Genomic DNA, 23,463 nt, shown 5'->3' with positions numbered 1-23,463 from the left:
GTTTGTATTACTTGGAGTTATGTTTCATTGTACTTTAACAGTTAAGGACAAAGAATTTCTTGCTAAGAATTAATAAATTGTTCATTATTACAGGCGGCAGTTCTAGGAAATGTGTGTTCTGGAGCCATGAAGTCCACACCAAAAAAAAGATCACTCATTACATCTAGACTTAGACAAGGACTAAATTCATTCATTATCTACCATGGTAAATTGGGCAAATTGTAGATTATATTTTGCCTTACACGGCATTGAGAAAGAATAGCAAATGAAAGATAAAGAGTGATAATAATTTATTATATAAATGGATGTATGTCTATCTCCTTCAGCTACTGGAATAATGCAACAAGTATAAATATGTATGCATTTAGTAGAGAGAAAGACCATTTTTGTTTGTTTGGCTGGCTGGTTGTTTTATATTGTTCTGTTACTTTTATTAAAAGCCTACAACTTTTACTATAAACATTTACATTCATAGCACTAAATAAATGGGTTGAAAAAACTAAGTTACAGAGTTAAGAGAGTTTATGAGTGCATAGAATAGTAGACTTTGAATTTGGCTTCAGAACATTTTAACCTCTTCCTCAAGTATGGCTGGGATGCCCAACATACAGCACAAGTGCCAGGGGCATTGTGTCACAAATGGCAGATTAATAAGGGGACAGGCAGCAGAAGTCAGAGCAGCAGATTGGGCAGAAGAAGGAGATCAAAGGTACTTGGGAGGGGTGTGGGGCTAATTTGTGGCATCCTTGCCAAAAAGGCTGGTCTCCACTGTGGTACTGGAACCATATCCAGTAGTGATACTGGCAGAAGGCAAGGTAGATATGCACATTATAGACATACTGAACTCAATTAATTTATAAGGTACATCTCAATCCTGGCTTCTGCCTTACTTCAGACTAACACAGCTATCTACCTCTCTCTTTTCAGACAGGGATATTGTCCTACTATTATTTTTCCTTCAGTCATAGTGACTAGAAGAAAAATGGATGCACTTATGATAAAACCTGAAGGATCTGAAAGGCCTGATTCTACTCTCACACTGGTATAAATCAGCAGTAACAAGTCAGTTTAATTGCATTGGTGTAAAATTGGTAACAGAGCACAATGAAAGCCAGAATGAATTAATGAATGAATTTAAAGCAATGAGCTAAATTCTCTACTGAGATATAAGTGTTTTGTACCACTCAAGAGGTATAAATATGCAACTAATGGGCTGCAAGTGGCCAGCAGAATTCTCATGGATATGGGAAATATCCTGCTTGCACAAAAGTAGGCATGAAGGACCTTCATGCATAGTGTTGGGAGCATAATGGAAAGAGGATAGGACTGAAGTCATAAAATAACCATTTTGGAATCTGACTCCATAGTACAATTTAAAGCTGTCTGAGAATAGCCTTAAATTTTCTAGGACTGAGGCTGAGTCTCAGCATTAGGACCCCAGAGCCAATTCCTTTCTTATCTCCAGAGAAAAGCCTGAGCAGAGGAAAGACTCTCTCTCTCTCACTACATCTAGTGATCATGAAGAGAAGTTGCAGTCAAGATTATGTTTGATATGCTGCATTAATTTGGTCAAACTAACTCATTTTTCTGTGCCTCAATTTATATACCTGTAGAACTAATAACATTTGTACATTAGCCCTCAGAGTAACTCTCTGATGAAACTCTCAAAAGGACTTAGCATTCAAAAAGGATAGCTATTTTTAAATGTCCTGAATTCAAACACTTGTCTAATTTTATCCCAACTACATAGCTGGTCCAATAAAAGATATTATCTTAAGAAATCCTTGCCTTTTACAAAATACCATATTATATAATAGAAGGCTAGAAGGGCCAGTCCAAATCCTGCATAATGCAGGACTATCGTGAATTATTTCTTGTTTGGACTAGAAGAAAAGAAAATCATTTTTATTAATAAATTCCCAATGTTAAAGCCCTTGATAAGATGTAGCAGCAGTTAAGTACTCTCACTGTCAAAAATGTGGGCCTTCTATTTCATCTAAATCAATGTCTCATCAATAAGTCCTCTAATGTGGGTGTTTGAAGTGGTAGTTGATACATTTTCCTTATCAAAGTTTCCTTCTGTTTCCATTCTTTTTTGAATATACCTCTGCAGAGTTTGTGTTCATTCCATAGTTCAAAAAGCAAACTTGGAATGCTTACTCTAGAGCTATGGACAAGGGCAATGGCAAATGAGAGTGCTGAGAATCTCACAAGAAGAATTAGCACTTTGCAGGAATACGGCTACAATTCTGCTTAAAGACTGAAAAGCTAATCCACACAAAATGCATGGACTTTTTTCTTATGGTAGTATCTTAAGAGAACTCTATAAGGTTATCCCCATGTGCTCTTCTCTTCCAAAGATAGCCTATCTAACATGTACTTCTAAAGCTAATTTAAATTAACTCAGCCATTTATTTCCACTTGCCCTTGTTTCCATGTCGACAGCACTATTAATGCATTCTCCATTTCAGGAAATGTTAATAATGAGTAAAGAAGAGTGAGCAAGCACTAGAAACTTCACACATGGCATGCAGCTCTCATAACCATCTCTCTATAATAAAAATAGGTGAGGTCACCCATAGCATTAACAAATATTTTATAAAACATTCTGACCCAGATGAATTTTCACAGTTCAGTAACACACGTTTGAAGTTTTCACTGCAAACAATACACCCACAAGACAAACCAAATGCAGGTACAAGAGAAGCAACTAGCAATTATTGTGTTGACTTCTGTTACTTTGATCTCTGGGTCATGACCTTTGCTTTCTTGCAATCTTCAAAGTAGCGATTGTAGATTAAGTATTTATAATACACACAGTTCTGCAAACCACTCTTTTTGTTTCCTTTTAGGACTGAAGTGTTTTCAAGGTTTCCTCACTTTGCTCTTATTTTAATTATGATGCCCAGGGTTCCTATGGCTAATATCCTCCTTCATATACTGTTCTTTTTTCTCCTCAGTCATTCAAGGGCTATTTCTTTCAATAACATTATGCAAAAATGTGATGTGAGTGGTCATTTTAAAACCACAACATTTGAAAAAATAATAATAATTTTTGGCACATACACACGTGTTTGCGTGCGCACACACTTTAAATTTCACATAATATTCACAAAAACAACACCACCAAGCATTTTCAGCTGTGCTAACCAGAACATAGCTTTTCCCCCCTACAATGTGTGTATGCGTGCATGTGCGTGTGTTTGCATGCGTGCATGCACACATGCATAGCCATTTTTTCTATGCATTGTATGGGTTTCTTGACGTTCAAACACATTAGCACTTTGATTTTTCAATAATAAAAAAATTGAATCACATTCTACTGAAACCACATTTCTTGCAAAACTTCCCATTTTGATATAAGATGGCAATTACTTTCTAACCCTAAATCATATCAAACATAACACATAGCCAGTAGAAGGCAGAGTAGAGATGCATCTTATCCATTATCTGAATCAGAGATGGGTAAGCTATCATGAGCAAGAGCTCACTTCATCAGAGCTCTTGCTCACAAAAGATCATGCAACTCTTAATTCAGCTAGTCTGTAAAAGCAGTGGGCAAAATACAATCCACAGGACAGATCCAGTGCGCCAAGGGATTTTGTCTAGCCTGTGGCAAGTCATGCTTTGATCTGCAACCACCGCTGAACATGTCCCCACAAGCCCATCCACCCTACATTTATGGCTGGGGGCAGGACCTGCGCAGGCAGGGTATATGACCAGGATGGGATGAGGCCACAGACGGGCAGGAAGCAGTGTCTGGGAGCAGGACGACTAATTGGGGCCAGGATCCTGGGGTGGAAACACAGAGTGGTGACAGCATTGGGCTGGGGTAGAGCTGCGATCTGGTACCCACATGTCCCTGCAATGGGCGCCAGTTCCACAGGCAGGAACATGCAGGGAGCGGATTGCAGCTTTTTCCTAGGCCCCGTGCCCACACTGTCATTGTCCCAAAATCCTAGCCTTGGCCCTACCACCATCCCCCCCTGCTGCCCATCTGCAGCCCTATCCCTTCTGCCCAGCTGCATACTCTGCCCACATGGGTCCCAGCTTGTCTCCATGGAGCCCAGGGCAGAGCTGAGATCTGCTCCTTGCACCCCCCTGCCCATGGAACCAGTGCCCATAGCAGGCCTCCATCCCAAGCCCCAGCCCCTTGCTGTCATGGCTTCACAATCCCAGCCTTGGGCCCCACCTGCCCATCCCACTCCCAGATGCCAGTCACAACCCACCTATGGCCCCATCCCAGCCATCTGGCTGCAGTGAGCAGAGCCACTTAGGGAGTTTTGGTGAGCTACTGCAGCAGAGGGGGTGGGAGGTGTTGATCCAGCCCATGACCGCTCACCAAAACTCCCTAAGTGGCCTTCTGGCCCAAATAACTCCCCAACCCTAGTCTATAAGGTGCATCTCTATCCTCCCATGTGTCAGACTTCACACCTGTAGCATACCTAGGGGTGAGCAAGAGGGGCACCAGCCATGGGCACCAATTTAGGAGGGATCCCAGAATCATCCCCAACACCAGCAGAGTCCATGCCCCCATGAGAAGAGCACCTGGGCAATGCTGCTTTTACAGCAGCAGTAGCAGCCAAGTGCATGGACACCCTGATGCTTTTAGAACAAGAGCTGGAGTGGGCAGAGCATGCAGTGTTGGCAGCAGCAGCTGTGCAGCCAGGTACTGTTTTGTAGGTCTTATCATGGGTAAGACTTCTATACCCCTCCCACCATTGCTCCTCCTCCCTCCCCCTGCTTTCTCACAGGGTTACCCCAGGGCACAAAACCCTGCTTGTTATGTCTGCTTCAGACTAACATACATAGTTAACTACCTCTCTGCTCATTTGACCAACAATGTCCATTGACTTTTATCCTTCAATTATTGGAAGATCTTAAAATATTGTTGAAAAAAAAATTCATAGGTAAAGTTATCTACATGGACTCATACGTATACTTAAATGTTTTAGGATTATTTTTTCCAAGGCATATTAAAATTTGTGCATTATAGCTATACCACCAATACCATGTAAGACAGTTAAAACTGAAAGAAATGTACAATACTATATGGGGTTCTGTGGGTTAAATTTTTACTTTTTGCATTCGTTGGCTTGGTGAATGAAAAATGTTGAGAGATTTCTAGCTACATTTACTTTCTAGCCTTCAAAGATTTGTAAAATGTAGCTATGTTTAGTTTGCAAATGTTAAGGTATTTGAATCAAAAATATTTTTTCTGTCTTTGGTATTTCATTCTAAATTCTTTCTTTTTTATGGGTTTAGTAGTTTATTTTGTTCAACTCAGTGCTCAATTTAATAAAATACTAAGTGCTGAGGAAATGAATAACCTCCATTTAATGTACTTTGGTGGAAGACAACATTAGAATGAATTAATTTTGTTGTTTCTATTGTTTTTCGCTAATTGCAATATTTTTAAAAAATCATTTTTTTCAGGATGATAATAATATTTGAATTTGTTGATGAATTGAGAAAAGTTCAGAATGATTGAAATCCTATGTATTATATTTTAGTTTGATTTCAAGTTAGTATACTTTTTTAAAGATTAAAATTAAATTAAAGGAAACCTTAAAAAGCAAAAGTGAAAATGTGGAAACTAGCCCCTTAGATTTTTTAATTTTGTTTAAACTTCAAATGAAAAATGCAGTGACACAAAAAAGAATTCAGACTATCTTGCGGATTTCTCCACATTTTTTATTTTCACTGAAAAATCTTTCGCCAATACTTAACAAGAAAACTACACACTTTTCAGGATATTTTGTGACAAAATGAAGATTAGAGACTTTAAAATTTAGCCCTGATCTACCTGAATGCAACCCTTTACATCAAATCTTTGGAAGCTTCCCCTATCCATGTAAACACCCATTTAATATTCTCCTTAAAGTAACTGAAATGGTAAGTAAACATTCCAGGACTGTTTGACTATAATATTGCTTGGCACATTCTAAGTTTATGGAATAATGAGTGCTTATGGGAAAATAACAGGAAGTTTTTGTTTTTGGTATGTCATTCAACTAATCAGTAGTCTATTCACTTTATAAACAGTTTTAATTAATTTGGTTTATGGCAGCAAAAGTGCCAAAAAATTCTAAAAGGAAGAGGGAAAAGCATCAGCGTTGCTGTTTTCAACAGATACATAAATCCAGTCACTTCACATTTCTGACACAGTGGTTCGCCACAATGTGACCTAAAACTACCTTGACCTCTTAGAAATCAACATTTTGCATTGAAATGAAACAACAGACACGCTTGTTTTGATGTATGGCTGTGTGACATATTATAAATATTATATCACCTAACCACAAGGATGTCAATCAATAAGAATTTTTTTTCAGGCCATAATAAATGAACCATGGGTTTTTGTCTCTGAATGGTTTCTTTAAGGTTCTACTTTTGCTTAAATGATTAATAGAAGACATAGTGTCAGAAAACATACTTAAAGTGAAAAACAGTAAACTGTAGAATTATCATTCATTTTAAAGCAATTCTCTAGTGCAAACGTCACATAAATTTACATGGAGCAAGCAGTACTAGGCTTTCTGTAAGCTAGGTACTAGCCATACCTTCCACTTCAGAATGAAAATATTGAGAAAATATGTTATTAAGTGTAGACTGACCCACTTAGCAAAAACCAAGATACCATAGCTCTGCTGAATTCAAAAGTCAGATTGTTAGATGTTAAAATCTTCAGCCTAAAGACAGACTAGAAACTGTTCTCAAAAGTCTGGAATACTGAATATAGAATACTCATACCTAGGCATCTGTGCTTAAATCTCTGAACAAAATTTCAACCAATTGCAATATTAGCATTACACCAATACTTCCAATTCACACAACTTCCAAACAAACTTCCTTTCAGGTCTCCTACACTTTTCTACAAACTCTTTTAACTGTATTCATATATAAGACTTTTTGATTGTGTGAAGCTATAGTTAGGGTTTTATTATAATTCCGAATTTCTACTGAAATAAGAAAAAAAGTTCAGTCTCTCTTGGGCAGGTATCTTACTGACTATGTTGTTTGGCTCCAGTTTAACTGAGAAAACCATTTTTAGTCAGCTAATGTGGAAAATTCATGGCCTGAAATCCTGTATCATATTTGACTGGGGAAAAGAAAAGCAGATGACATCAAATAGAATTTTATTATAATACCATCTCACTGCCAGAGGGCAGCAAATATGAAGAATGAAGTAATTTCAGTAGGCATTCCACAGTCTTGGATCTATATTCCATCACTGTGACCACCAATGACAATTATTCCTATTATTCAAAAAATAAACCTAATTGCATATAACTAATTCCCAGCTACATTTCAGTTGGACTAAAGTGACACTTAACTAAGTTTCCGACTTCCACAAGGTTCTGTGTTAATTCCCTAACTACCTTTTGCTTAATTCTGCCCATATACATTCATTTAAATGAGTTCACATGGATACTTTGCTACTTTAACACTTGTAGTTTGATTCTATACTCCAACTATTCTTTAAGGAGAGAAGCACAATAGCTAAAGAAATATTTTTTTTCTCTGGGTCTTTTAATCATTTTCTGTTAAATATATTGATAGAAGCATTTTTTTCCTTGGAGGAAAAAAAAAAATAAACCCTCTTGTAATCTAATTATTTTAATGGCCAGATTTTGATGGTCCTCCAACTAGTAGTGTCTTACTCTGACCTTGATTAAAGAAAGTTTTCAAGTGCAAGCTTGAGTTGTAAACATGACCCATGTGTTTCAATGACGGACTGTTTTCCTGAAATTTGGCCCCTGGAGTTAGTCTCATTGGAAAAAAAAAACAATCAAATGCTATGGATGTGACACCAAGTGAGTAAATTCAGCCAAGAGAAAAGGAAGATTTGTTATTTTGGGACTCTGCCCTGCTTTCATCCAGACATGGATATGCCTTCTTGTATTTATAAGTTAAATACTAACCTGTACCTCTGGTAGTCACCCTCATCCTTCTCCTTGCTGACCAGTTCATTTGGGCATGCCATGTTTCCCAGCAAACTAAGGTACTGCAGGGCAGGCACAACTTCAGCCAAATGATCCAATAGGCCTTCCAATTCTGTTATGTGTCAAAGGATGTTGGTTAAGGATTCAAGGACATTAATGAAAAAAAGTATTTATGCTTGCACCACCACCAATTTAAACATACATTTCAATAACTCACAATCAAATTTACTATGGCACTCAGAAAAAAATGTCACATTAATTGTTCCAAGAGCAAATGGGGCTAAATTTAATTCATTTTTTATTTTTGGCACAGAATGAAAGAATTTGGCTGTTTATCACTCTTTTCTCCTTTCTTTCATTCCTAGGTGGTTCACTGCAAAACATTAAAACTTTGACAAAATGATGGATGCTGTGTGGTAAAATGGTTAGCAATTGCTGGAATCATGAAACTTTTCTAACATGGAAACAAACAGTTACTTCAAAGCACATTCATTACTAATATATTCAGTCCACTGGAAAATTAATTTAAAAACAGAAGAAAAAAAGAGGGGAGGGAAAGGGCAGGGAGAGACAGAGATACAACCCACAACAACCCATTTTCACTACCAGACTATAAATACTTGGAGTGCCACAGCTACACATCCATAATTACTCAATTAGTATAAATCCTTCACTGAATGAAATGTAAGGACATCATATTACAATACCGCATGCCTAGCAATGCTACTGCACAGTAGTAATGAGCTACTGCGCAGTAAGCTTCTTGTGTAGATGCGACCACTGATAATTAAGAAATGTTGCTGGTTAAAGATGCCACCACCATGTTCTTATATAATTCAGTCTGATGTATCCTCCCAAAATACTTTGCAAAAGAGTCAGGGAAATGGGAGATTGAGAGTAGCAAAATTAATCAGTAATACAAGAGTGTCACAATTTAGTATGATAAAGCAAAGTTAAGCCTTCATCTGGAAGTTTATGTTAAAAGCTATACATCCAGATTCAGCATCTATTAAAAACTGATGGAAAGACAACAGTTGGCTTCACTAAACTTTGGTCAGACCTCTAGAAAAGATACATTATCACCTTATAATTTTTAGAAGTCAGTCTTTTTCTCACACTCAGGACTAAGGTCAAATCAAACCAAAGTATTACATAACCTTCACCAGGACACAAGCTTATAGATGTTCTTTTTAATGCTCATAGTACTTCCTGGCAGTAAATGTCTGTGAAAGCAGGAAAGCAACATATTTTTCACTATATTTGGATTAAGGGAGTTGTAGACACTGCTAAGGGAGAAGACTACAGAATTACTTGAATCTAGCAGTCATCTTTAGCCAGATGATCTCTTGTAGGACATCTCAAGCTCCAGAGGGGTTCCTTGGAGTAGGAGCTTTTATTATTACAAAAACCAGTTATCTTTTAGTAATTCTAAGAGGTTTGCTGTTACATGTTATCAATCTTACATAGCGTTTTACCAGAGGTAACTTACTTTTTCAGACCTTGAACTTATCTTTATGGAGTGAATGGACTCCACGAAACAAAGTCCGTTTCCATAGTAATTTCATTAGAATCTGTAGTACATTTTTCCCCATTCTCTCCAGCTACTTAAGGAACACTGATCCCGATTCAGGCACACATTAAATCTAAATTATCAATGAACATGTACAACTATCCAAAGGAATTTTGGCCATCTTTAGGCACTTAAAGATGCATAGAGGTACATAACAGGAGTTACAGAAACATCTCTGCCACATGCAGGGTGTGGGAAATAGGCACCTAAACTCCATAACACTTCATTTCTAATATCTTAAATCTAAGCATGAGATATTGATCATAAATTTTATTTGGAGATTTTAATTATGCAGTTTTATGAACAACAGGATATGGACAAACATCCTCTAATTGCTTGAAAAGTGAATGAGAAACTGGCTCTTGAGAGTGAGTATCAGTTATTATGATCGAGCTTGTTCATGAGCCTGATCCTGAAGTGGTACAAGTTAGCTGAACTGTTCTAACTTTGACCCTGTATGAAACAAGGTTAAAGTTACAGAAGCTTTGCTACACTGATATTGAAACAATTGTTACATCTCTCTATACTCTCTCAAAAACACCTAGTTTATTCAAAGATTCAGAGATGCTAGAGTCAGAAGGGACCTCAACAGATCGAGTCCAACCCCCTGCCTGGGCAGGAAAGAGTGCTGGGGTCAGATGACCCCAGCCAGATGCCTATCCAGCCTTCTCTTAAAGAGCCCCAAGGTAGAGGAGAGCACCACCTCCCTTGGAAGCCCATTCCAAATTTTGGCCACTCTTACCATGAAGAAGTTTTTCCTGATATCTAGCCTAAATCTACTCTCTGTCAGTTGGTGACCATTGCTCCTTATTACCCCAAGAGGTGCCCTGGTGAACAGAGCATCTCCAATGCCTAGCTGCATCCCCCCCTAATGAATTTGTAGGTGGCCACAAGATCACCTTTCAGCCTTCTCTTGCAGAGGCTGAAGAGGTCCAGGTTCCTCAGTCTCTCCTCATAGGGCTTGTTCTGTAAGCCCCTAACCATATGAGTGGCCCTCCTCTGGACCCTCTCGAGTCTATCAATATCCTTCTTGAAGTACGAGCCTATGAACTCCATTTCATCAACCTCCTGGATACTAGAGATCATGGACTAAATATAGACATTGGATTTTTGATACATTATAAGCTGCCTGGCAACTGACTCCCCAGCCCAGCCCCTGGCTTCTTTACTTTTCATTCCATCCAGGAAGAGCACACACCAACTGCTGAAGCTTCCTTAGCCTGACAAAGGGTTTTTTGAACCCGAAAGCTTGCTTAATAACTATTCTCTAACTGTTTGGGTTGGTCTAATAAAAGATATCAAATTCACCCAAGGAACCTTGTCTGCCTATGTCCTTAGACCAACACGGCTAAAACCTACACCCCTTCTTGAAATATGGCACCCAAAACTGGATGCAGTACTCCAACTGCAGTCTGACCAATGGCGCAGAGAGGGGAAGTATCACCTCCTTGGATCTATTCGTCATGTATCTGGTGATGCATGATAAAGTGTGGTTAGCTTTGCTGATGATTTCATCATACTAATGACTCATGTTCATCTTGAAGTCCACTATGACTCTGAGTCCCCTTTCTGCTTCTGTGCTGCTGAGAGGGTCACTTCCCAGCCAGTAGGTGTGCTGGATATTTTTGCCCCCTTGGTGCAGCAGTCTGCACTAGTCCTTGTTGTACTGCATCCTATTGTATTCTACCCACTTTTCTAAACTGTCCAGGTCTGCCTGCAATCGTTCCCTACCCTCCAGAGTGTGCACTTCACCCCACAATTTAGTATCGTCTGCAAACGTGGACAGAGTACACTTCACATCCACATCCAAGTCACTGATGAAGATATTGAAGAGTACAGGTCCAAGGACCAAACCTTGTGAGATCCCACTACCCACATCCTTACAAGTCAATACTGACCCATCTACTACCACTCTCTGGGTGTGACTGCTCAACCAATTTGCCACTCACCAGAGAATGTAAACATCTATATCACAGCCTCTTAATTTATTTATGAGAATAGGATGAGATACCATATCAAAGGCCTTGCTTGTCATCCAAGAAAATTACATCCACCTCTACTCCTGCATCTAAGCATTTTGTGACCCTGTCATAAAACGAAACCAGATTTGTCAGGCATGATCTACCTCCTACAAATCCATGCTGGTTTCCCTGCTGCATTATTTTTCCCACTGGACTCCCACAAATATGATCCTTTATAATCTTTTCAAAGACCTTTCCAAGGATGGAAGTGGGACTAACTAGCCTATAATTACTCAGATCCTCCCCTTCTTGAAAATAGGGGCCACATTGGCCCTTTTCCAGCACTCTCAGACCTGACCCAAGTGCCATGAGCGCTCAAACAGCTGTGCCAGCGGTTCTGCTATGACACCGTCCAATTCCTTCAGTACCCTCGGATGCAACTCATCTGGGCCTACTGACTTGAACATGTCCAGTCCATCCAAGTGACTCTGCACCAAGTCAGCGTCAACAGTTGGTAGGCTGGTGTCCCTCTAATACCTACCTAAGAACCCATTAGGAGACTTATCTTGAGCCCTGGTTCAGGAACACTGAGGCAAAAAACTCACTGAATAACTCAGCCTTGTCTCCCCCCCCCATCAGTAATTGTTCCTCTTTGTTCAGTATGGGTCCTATGCTGCCCTATACCTTCCTTTTACACCCTACATACCTAAAAAAATAGTTTGCTTTCTTTAATTTGTGTTGCCAGCCTCAGCTTTGTAGTTGCTTTGGCCTGTATGTTTATGTTCAAAACTTACTGAAGTCTGCATTATTATCCCACTTTCATTCAAACTGTAATAGTAGTATCTTATTCTCTTTTATTTTGTTAATGTTATTGTTAGTAGGAGTAGTATTTACAATAGCATATGCAGAATCAAAGAACATAGTACTTTACCAAATTTGGAGGAAACCAGATACCCTGCTGCCTAAAAAATAGTGGTATTTGAAATTTGTTTTGCGGGGTTGGTTGGTTGGTTTATGAAAAAGCCAAAGTTTTATGGACTTTGGGAATGTCTACAAAACATCCTATGCCAATTGCACTTGAAAAAAGTGTAATATGACAGTAAAACTGTGTGCTAGTCATTTCTTTGGCATCTAATAATCAAATAATTACTACAATCATTTTGCTATAGTTCATTTAACTTTTACTCTCTAGGTCTAGCCACCACTCCCTTGCAACCCCTTTAAAAATAACCATGATCTTATCAGAGGTACAGATTAATTTTTCCCCAGGGGACATTTCCATCTTCTATCACAGATTTTCCTTTACAAAGCACATATGAAGAAATGAATGGTATTGTGTAGGAACTACCCCCATGATGAAGTGCTTCCCTGAGATGAGTCATAACTCATGCAACTTCAGTACACCGTTTAATTAACCAGCAGATCATATTACAGATCACAACATTTTTGAGGCTGTGGTGAGAATACACGGAGAGTCAAACATAGATCTGAAAATCTATACCTAACTTCTCCATTATGAGTTACTGTAGTCCAAACCATTCAGTCATGGTATGACCTGGATCAAAAAACTACAACATCCCACTGTGTAACATAAAATCAGCTTTGCTCTAGATAAAAAGGAAATCTTCCATTAAATTCATTAGTGATTTTCAAGAGAAGGTTATAGATTCATAGATGTTAGGGTCAGAAGGGACCTCAGTAGATCATTGAGATGTTAGATGGACACTTGGCTGGGATGGTCTACTCAGGGATGATCCGGCCTTGAGCAGGGAGCTCTTATAAGGTCTCATCTAGCCTTACTTTCCTATGATACTATAATTCTCCTCCTCACAATTTAGATGCCTTGGTGCTGGAATGCAGGAGATGCCTGACTTCATTTACACTTTGATTATGTACTGCAAGGTATATATGGAGCCTAGAGACAAATGTGTACACCCACATTCTCCATTACTTTAAAAACAAATTTCAAATGCCTCAGATTTAATTAAGGTGCCTCAGGAAGTATTGATCCATTGTCTTAAACAGTAATGCCATCAATCATACTAAAACAGTTAATGTTGTTCCTAAAGGACACTTATCAAAATGAAAATCTCCACCAATAAAAATAATGAACTACCCGCATCTTTGATTTATTCAAATTAGTTAAAGATGTCTTGATTGCCAGCAAACACAAATCGCACAGGTCTGCACATGCATTCACCTCTCATCACCCAAAAATGTATATGTTAGATATGTTTTAAAAGTTTCTCTCAGACCTAGATTTTTTTTATAGTTATTGCAATATTTCCAATTTTAAATGTGGGAAATTTTGCTAGAACAGGAAGTCTCTATAAAAAAAGAATGAATATCACAAAATCTGCTTACTATGTTTATAATCATATGCAAATAATGTATTTTTAGGAGTCTGCACAGTACACACATATATTGTATTTACATATGAAACTATATAGGCAAAAATAAACTATTGTCATACTGGCATTATTTTTCTATTAATAAAATAATTAATTTCAACACCAGAATATTGACCACAACCATTTGTAAGAAGTAGTAGTCAAGCAGCTCCAATTTTAGTTGTATAAAAAGAATCCTCAATTGATGTCACCTTTTAAGGCATTGATAAAACCATAAATACTTACTACTTACTCGTGTCGCCATGCCAGAAATGCCATGTTGTCTGTTGCAGAAAAAAAATCTTATATTCCAATTGTTCCACCTATTTTGACCCAAAAACATAGTATCTGGGTATCTACCATACTGAATAGGAGCAAGAAAAAGTTGAACTAAATGTACAGAATTTCTCTCTTCTTCCTAGGGGGTTATTAGGCCCATATTAGTAAGCATATTTGTAAAAGAGGGGTCATATCTCTTCTTCCTATCTTAACTTTCTTTATACTTCCTGCAGTTTCCGGAAAAGTGGATGAGAGGGTTCTAAAGGTGGTCTTTTCAACTGCTCAAAAAAGCAGCTCCATGGTATTTGAACTAGCTGCCAAGAAAATTTGGTTTCAAAAGTTTGTCTCCTGAGAATAGCAATCAAATTGTCCTTAATGGCATGTGACCAGTAAAGGAGGTTGTAAGAGGTAAGCATTTAGTTACCCCTCTCTGGTGTATCAAAGAAAGATCCCCAAGCAGGAAGTCTGCTCTACCACTGTTGTCTTTCCAAGGGAAACAGGCAGATTCTGTTGTTAATATGAATTTGCAAATGAGTTATCATGTGGATATAAAGTTACAGGTCAAAGTTACAGCTGTTCCCTGGTACTTCTCTGTGTGCATGCTCTTTCTCTGGAGTTAATATGGGAAGTTATTCTTCAATGAAGGTGGGGTCTCTTGGGTTGACGGTAGACTCTCCAGACAGCAGGACTTGTATATCAAACTGTGACTAAAAACATCCCTCCTGTCTTCCATCTTTGACCATTCATCCAAAAATAGAACTGAAATCTGAGCTGAGATCCAGGTCCCTAATGTTTTGAGAGTGATTTAAGATCATCTGGAGTTTTATCCATACAGAAATTATTGCCACTTATAAATAAAGAACTAGGTCTCCAATAGTTTGGTCACTATATTGGAACATCTCTGTCCCTTTTTATGCAAAAAAATAAAATAAATAAAATAAATACATATACACTGATGGGTAGAAAATGTCTTTTCTCCTATGCCTGAAGAAGGGTGCTTGTGCTCAAAAGCTTGCAATTAAAGACTTTCAGAAGGTGGCAATCTGTTCAGGACAGTTTATATTTTACAACTTTATGTCCCTATGGAGGGCCTAACTCAGTGGGGTCCAGATCTATGGCAGAGCTGCTAGGTACGTTGATAGTACAAAAACAAAATATGTCCATATAAAATATGGTTCCAGGAATTGCCTAAAAGACAAAGGAATCCAAAAGGAGGATTTGGAGCATGCCATTGTGGATATTTGCCCACACTTATGTTGATACCTCTCAGAACAACATATCCTGAACTTCACTACTGTAGCAGCCAACATCTCTTTCATTTCCTCCTTCTGTGCCTGGAAGCCTGGGGTGCTGATAATTTTAGAGTGATGTAGCTGTGAATGTAATATCACCCCTCCAATCCCCCCATTCTTGTTTGTTGACTCACAGTCTGCCTAAAAGTGATCACTTCCGTATTGGAGATCATAGGCAAAAGCAGCACTTGTCAACATATTTATTTCAATGCCTCTCATAGGCATGAAGGTACTAACATAACTTATTTTAAAAAATGGTCTTGAATATACATATATGCTTACTTAATCAAGTTTTATTCCACGCTTTAAAAATATTATTATTTTTTCTCATTTAGATCAATTTCATAGTTGATGAATTCACACAAGTGCACAATATTCACACCATATACATCTGCGTGCTTCAGGGTTTAAACCAATCTGTAAAACAGATTACTAAGCTACAATGCACTGTGTAAAGAGTGAAGCATATATTTAAAACAATTACCACTCCTACCTCAAAATGCATAATGTTGACAATTGCATTGTTCTGTATTCCAACTAACTTTTATTGGCTGCAATTCAGGAGGTACAAAATATATGCAAAAAAACCTGAGATATCATACCAGGAAAATTATGGGGGGAAATTAACTTTCTGGAAGAAAATTATTTTGCTATGGATTGAAATATGACATAAATAAGTAAATACAGAATTGGTAAAAAGTAGAGGCTGACACTTTTGGAAATTTATCAAATTTGGTGATAAGCTATTAGCATCTATGAAATAAATATGCAAAATTTATTTAGGCTTTAAAATAACTGAGAGGAAAAAGTGTCCTACACATTAAGTGGACCTTCTATAAGAAGTAACACAGATCAGTATCTATCGTCTATCAGAGCAGGGACTGGATTATGCTAAAACTGAGACTAACAATAGAAGAAACAAATAAAGCACACTGTTACACTGAAGAGAGACTCTGGGAAGCTACAGTTAGTCTTTGAGTTGACATATAGTCTGTCTTTCAAAGGTTTCTTTAATAGATTTTTTCCTTCTTGTAAGGAAAGACTGATTGCTGTTTGATTTCAGTTGAGGTATTCTGCTTTACTGCCATGTCCTTTTCTACAAAGTTACTGCAGTCTGGGTTCTAACACCACTAAGGTACACTACAAGGTATTTCGCTATGATACAGGTGTCATTATTTTATAATATACACATAAAATACTGAAGTCAGGAATATACCAGTGATGTGCTGGAAGGAGCTAGAGTGACCCACTAGAACCCCTTCCTACTGCCACCTAAACAGACTACAGAGTTCTGGGACATTTCTCTGCTTCTGCACGCTGCCAATTCTTCCCTGCCAGAGATCACTTACCCATAGAACACAAAATTTTTATTTCTGAAAAGGATTATTTTTTCATTCTCTCTGAGTTCACACACCCCTGATTGTACCCTGGCTGTTTCACAAGCTAACAGATTTTGTATAAGTCCTTTGTTAAATTATTGGCAGCATACTGCAAAAATGTACACTGGTGTACATAATTCCTTATACCGCTGAACAGCTGAGTACACCCGGAGGACTAGCCATCATAATTTTAACATTGCATTTAAAAAAAAAGCCACTATGGATCAAACTCTGCTCATCTTACACACATTGACTTAGAAAGATTCATCACTTGAATACAGCAAACAGGATGTGGCTCTGCATTTTGTACATTACTGTAATTCTCAATGAACCTCTTCAAATAGTACTGGTGACATGGTGGCACTAACTCCTTCTCTGATTTTGTTCATTTAATTCCAATTCAATGTAGTGTCTTCACTCTGGCAGCTGAAGAATATACCACCACACACACAAATCTAGCAACTCAGCCTGTACTCATTTCGTAAAGCAGAGAATGCTGCATCAAACGCTGCATCATATGTAAGGTCAGCAAGAATCTTTTGGCTTGTTTTTCATTAAAATGTGTATGATAAGAGTTTTATTGGAATGGCAAAATATAAAACCAAATAGCTATCTGCATCCCACCCTCAGAATCCCTGCATCACCAAGAACACAAATTAAACTGGACAACAGTGATCTTCATGACCCTGGGGCTGCACTGGCAAGTTGCCAGGACCACAACGTTAACACCTAATTTTGCTTACGTATTTACATATTTTTTAAAATATCAAAACTCAAAAAACAAAACAAAACTATGCAATCATAATATTTCCAACTACATTTTATCACCTGCAATAGAAGACTATAAATTGCTTTCTGTTTGCTTTCACTGTAATAAAAGCCTGCAGTTGAGCACTTTGTCTTCACCCTGCAAATACAAGTAGAGGGTTTTCATGGCCTGTGCTTTAGGACGCTCCAAGCTTCATTTGGACGTTAGGCCACACTTTGATCAGCCTTTGCATAGGGAGAATATATGTATATATGCCTTCAGTTTCCAAAAGGGTCACAGTATGGACAAATGGCTTAACAGTTAAATCCAAACATGAAAACAATTAGCTTTTTTATTATTCTTTTTTTATTTAGTCAAAAAGGCCACTAAACGGATGCAGACCAAGGGAATCTACTTAAACACATTCCTAAATACTGACTCCAGAGGGCTTAAGCCTCTATGCTTAACAGTTTTGCAGTTCTGAATAAACTTAAACATCTGTATAAATCCTTTCCTGGTATAAAGGACCTAGTGCAGGCTGAATTGGGTGCATGTGTGTCCATAGTCAATGAGAAAGTGCTGAATTCAGTATCTGGCTCACAAGTGCCTATGTAGCAGCCATGTTTTTCATGTAAACTGAGTGAATTAACAGATTGCCACACCCAATATGATTATTGTTGTTGTTCTAAACGGTAGGTATTCAAAGTATAAAAACTTAATGCCGTTTCACTGCACTCTCTATTCCACTAGAGGTCAGCCTGCCACAGAACCCCAAGCAAACACAGGAGCTGCCACACGCCAGCAGCACTGACATTATTTTCTTTCTCTATTTTATCTATTAAAAAAGATTTCTTCAGAGCCATAACTTAGATCTCACACTAAAATGGAGCAACAGGAAGATATAATGGTGCATTTCATTTATGAATGACCTATAATAAATTACTATGAGGTATTCTAGGTGCCAAGAAAGAGAATGCTTTGTCTGCACATGAACTATAATTCACATACTTTAATTTGGCTGACACATAAAACTCATTTGACATTTTGCAGGTATTTCTTTGAAAGGATATTTGGTTCTTGTTGAGTGTTAAGGTATGGAGGTGGGGTAACCTGGGTAACAGAAGGTCATTTCCGAGGAGATTGTTGTCCAAGATCAGCTCTTCCAGGCAACTGAATGTTTTCAGTCCTTCTAGTGACCTGCAAATGACAAAGGCAACAGGAAAAATGATACTCCACTAAATCAGGGAGGCCATTATAAGCTGAAATAAATATTTTAACCTTCCTTTTCAGGAGCGGGAATAGTTTTGGTTTGGGCCTGTCAGGAGAGTGAATGACAAGAATTAGTGGCAAGGGGAGTGCTGGCACTGCAACACATCCTTCACATGCTGGCAGGATGAAGGATGGGGGTCACTTAGTGAGTAGCCAGGATCCAAAACAAAAGGCTTCAGATATGGGGCCTGCAGGATGAATTTGTCAATGTCTTGTGCCTTCAGGCACCCAGCCTCGCCTGACCCTAACCTCCATTCCCAAGATAAATAACTCTGTCACAGTTCACCTTCATTCCCTGGACACAAATTTAAGTTGTCATCCATCATTTCTGCCAAGAAATATCATACCCTACTAACAATAATAAATACAACTTCAAGTATCATTTCTTAGCAGTTACCCTACATGCAATAATAGGAAATTGTGAAAGGATTTTTTTTCTTTTTATTAACCACTTAATTTGTTCCTGTTCAAGTCTCTGCAAACAAAATAAAATTACCCCAGACAGAAGCCACGTCCTCTGGTTTAAAACTTACTGCCCTGCTGTCAAGATACAGTTCAGAATGTAGAAAATAACTTTAAAAAGGGGAATTTTACAGCATGGAAATGCAGATGTAGGGTTGTAAACAAACAGGCATCTGTGGGAATCTGTCACCCAGTTAGGAAAATACAGGGAGAAATGAAAGAGATGGCTTTGTTGCTCTGCTAAGGCACTTATTCCAAAGTTTACTCTTAATTTCATAGGCTTGCACATTCCTGCTGGAAAAACACATGCATTAATCAAGTAAGACGGCACTGTATATAGAGCATACGCACAGACGCACATTCACAGCTCATTCACCTACCAGACACCTAGAGATATGCTGAGATTGCATGACTTGACAGCTGATCTACTATGCCTACCAGTGGGAAGATCATCACTGTATCTCCTGGCTGTTTTATAAAATGTGATGAATAAGGGAGATGCAGTCTATACTATTTATTCACTTTCTGATGACATTTATACTAAGGGGATTTTCCTCCTCCCTCCCTCTGTTTTTTTGGTAAAGATCAAAACTAGTCAGGGTCTCTGTTAGACTGTTATGCCACATGCTGTTATTGAAGAAATATGCAAATATTAACCTAATGCAAATATTTATACAAAATGTTTGTGTTTTAAATCCCACAGATTAATTTAACACCCACCAAGTCAGCAAAAATCATGATGCCCCTTCTGCACAGGCACCCTCACCCCCAGTCCTCTCCTGAAACCCCATTAGTGAGCACAAATCAAAAACTTCTCTCTGGAGATCAAATCTCTGACCTTCAAAGTACAGATCCATATATATATTTATGAAAGTAAACACACACACACACACACACATATATATATATATGGAAGTAAAAACCAATACAAAATTGCTTTTATAACAGCATTTACCTGAAGATCTCCAAGCACTGCCAACATTACTTATGCAGCAGTATTTGAGGGTGGTGGGGTTAAGTGTCATTAACCCCACTTGATGGGCACTGAGGTACATGGAGACCAAGCAAATGATTGGCCAAGTCTACATTATACACTTCTGCTAACCAAGCTACATCAGTCAGAATGCCTGGAGGTATAATCTGACCAAAGAGAGAGCAAAACCCCTAGTATAAATAGGTTAACTGAAAATACTGTTCTTTTGCTATAATGGTTTATTTCACCCAGGGTGGGGGAGGTGTTGCTGAATAAGCTGTACACAAAAGCCCAGTTTTGCCAGTTTATGCTGTATGCATACCAAGAGAGCCTTGACAATAACTCACAGCAGCATAGCTTTATCGAGAAAGTACACCTAGCGTAGACCCAACTTCCACCAAAATCAGGATTAGACCCTAGGTCTGCTCCTCTGGTCAAACCAGTAGAAATGTGCCTTCTACACAAATTAAATATTTTTTTGCACAAATCTAGTTGGTCTAATAAAAGATATCACCTCTACCATGAGTCCTGATTCCTTTCACACAAGTGCCATTTAAGGGGAAACAATCTAGAGGAAGAAGCAGCAAATTTATCAAGCTGCTATGATTTTTTTGTTTCAGTTTATTTGACAAACCTAGTTTAGAAAGTTCCCTTTAAACACTCTTTATTATATAAATAGTTAATAGTGGATTGTATCCAAACCTCACTTTTTAATTTAAGGCCTCGGCTTGCCAAAAGGAGTTCAGAATAGGCCACCTCCTTGTCAGCACCACAGAGCCTTATGGGACTCTAATAGGCCCTTTGTGAATAAACATTGCTTGGGCTCTGGTCAGTGTCAGCATCAAAATACACATTGTTCCTGAGTTATGTTATGCAAATATAATACTCTTATCATGAGAATCAGCAAATGGTTGGCAACTGGCAAGGAGAAGAAAGCACACATCCAAAACTGCTGCAGGGGAGGCATAAAACAAAATGACAAGGCATGAAGTGGGACAAAGGCCTTGAAACACTAGAGGGAGTTGCCTATTGAAACGGCCTTTCTTTCTAAAGCTTAGGCTGAACACAATGGTACTAGTTTCATAGATGAGCAGAGAAAATTGTGCGCAAATCCCCTTACACCTGTCTGGTTTTGATAATTTTTGCCATGTAATGTTATTAGCTGCTCAGTTAAAAAGGAGCTGTGTTACACAGGGGGTTGCTTATTAATTGTTGTTTTCATGTCATCAACACGGTGTGCACTTCGTGATTTAATCAACTAAATTCAGAGCCTAGGGAGGGAGGAGGGCTTGCTACAGTGCAGAGACATGGTGTAAACAATTAACATAAATGTATGTCCATATGTTATTTTGCTATTCACAGAATTCCATAAGAGGGGTTGGGGGGGGGGGACACGCTTTGGGGGCTTCTGTGTTTTCCTTAACTCTAAAGAAAACAAAAACAACAACAAAAACCAACGGCCAAAACCCAGAGTGCTTGAGAAAATAAAGAAAGATAAAATTTGTTTTCTGCCATTCAGTGAAATGAACTATTAAATTCAGAAATGCGGGTGCATCTTCTATTACTATATATAATTTCTACTAGTTATATCCTGAAACTAAAAAGCACAGGCTCTGAAAAAGAATCCAGAGCAAATTTCCTGTGTGAACTTCAGTAAGTCAGGTAATTTCTACATGCCTTGATTTCCCATCTGTGGAACAAGAATAATACCACCTACCTACCTACAGGAAGATTGGGATGCTGAATTAAGGTTTGTAAAGTTTTCTGAGAGCCTCAGGTGACAGGTGCTATAAAAGTACAAAGTATTAAGATTACTATTGCCATCAAATGCCAGACAGATTGTATTACTATATTCAATATATTTTATTATTAGCATATCCCAATTGGAAGGGGGCAGCAAAAACAGCAGCAAAAACGGGACAGACAGCAAAAACAGCAGCTCTCTCATAGCGAAGAGCACAGTTGAAAATACACACACACAGATATACATATACATATAGATCGATCGATCGACCTATCTATCCATAGATGTATAGATGTCTATCTATAGATATAACTATAGATATATCTAAATCTATACATATCTATAACTATCTCATACCTAGGAAAGGAAAATACCCATAGTCTTAAAAAGAGGCAGACAAGAGTAGAAAGAAGGAATTCCCTGAGAAACCACCATCTTAAAATGATATCTTGGTTGTTTCCTCATCTTTTACAGCAGCTAGACATGTTCCAGGCTTGGTAAATTAAAACCAACAGGCACAGCCTTACTGCCACAAAAGAACCAGGACTGAAGGGGCAATGGCAGGTAGCTGTTTTCTCTAGATGCTTTAGAAAGCTAATAAGCATCACTGAAGCATATTGCTGGTTGCTTTTTGCCTGCTCTAATGACATGAAAGCTGCCCATTATCTCACCCACAGGTACCATCTCGGTTACCTCATTGCAGGGCTCACACTCCACTCCCAGAAGAGAGCAAGTGCTGCCAAGAGATTTCCATTGCAATTTCCAAAGTCACATCAAAATGACAAAACATCACAACGTATTCAGCTCTGCCTGATTCGAAAAGAAAGAACTTTAAGTTTCCACTGTAATTAACCCTATCCTCGTTAAGATAATTATGATCAAGCTCCCTGTCACAGCTAATATCACAGCATCATTGCCTATGGCTCACGCTTTGCCCTCATTAGCTTACAAAAACACTGCGCTAAACAGGCAACTGAATCCCTCTGCCAAATGACTTAAGATGTTCTATAACCAGACAGTAAATAATCCTTTAGAATACAAAGGTCTCAGAAATGTCCTTTTATCCAAGTCCTCCACCTAATCAGCATGATTTCTCTCAGCTTTCCTTTCCATAATTCATTCATGATCTACTGCAAAGTTTTAACCATAAAGGAATGTCATTGTGGGGATTTTTCACTGTGTATGCATGGTAATTGTCGACTATACCATTTTATACAGTCCCTCTGGCCTGATGTGGAAATGGATTTGGTTACAATGAAACTAAATAGTAGCTATTCGAATTGGTAATATTTGTCAAGGGGTACACAGGATTTAGAGAGATGAAAAAGCAAAGCCATCTCATCAAAGAATGGCCAAACCTCAATATTATGCAGTTGTCCTGAAACAGCAATCTGCCCAGAAGTATATTTTAAAGAGGACATGCTCCTTCTACTTTCTGTTAATAAGACAG

General features: G+C 38.3%; 1 protein-coding gene across 2 annotated transcripts in view; it reads right to left on the bottom strand.

Annotated features, from left to right (window-relative positions):
* LRMDA (leucine rich melanocyte differentiation associated) overlaps positions 1-23,463 on the bottom strand; it is a 1,121,698-nt gene that overhangs the window by 488,673 nt on the left and 609,562 nt on the right. For both annotated transcript variants that reach the window (XM_059729751.1, XM_059729752.1), the window contains 2 exons: positions 18,631-18,762; positions 7,926-8,060 (listed from right to left, as the gene is read on the bottom strand). In XM_059729751.1, coding sequence (XP_059585734.1) covers positions 7,926-8,060; positions 18,631-18,762 — 267 coding nt within the window. The remainder of the gene's footprint in view (positions 1-7,925; positions 8,061-18,630; positions 18,763-23,463) is intronic.

This window comes from Alligator mississippiensis, chromosome 6 (genome assembly GCF_030867095.1).
Source record: "Alligator mississippiensis isolate rAllMis1 chromosome 6, rAllMis1, whole genome shotgun sequence".
NCBI classification, from domain to species: domain Eukaryota; kingdom Metazoa; phylum Chordata; order Crocodylia; family Alligatoridae; genus Alligator; species Alligator mississippiensis.
Note: the sequence above shows the minus strand (reverse complement) of the source record. Positions and strands in the feature narration are given on the sequence as shown.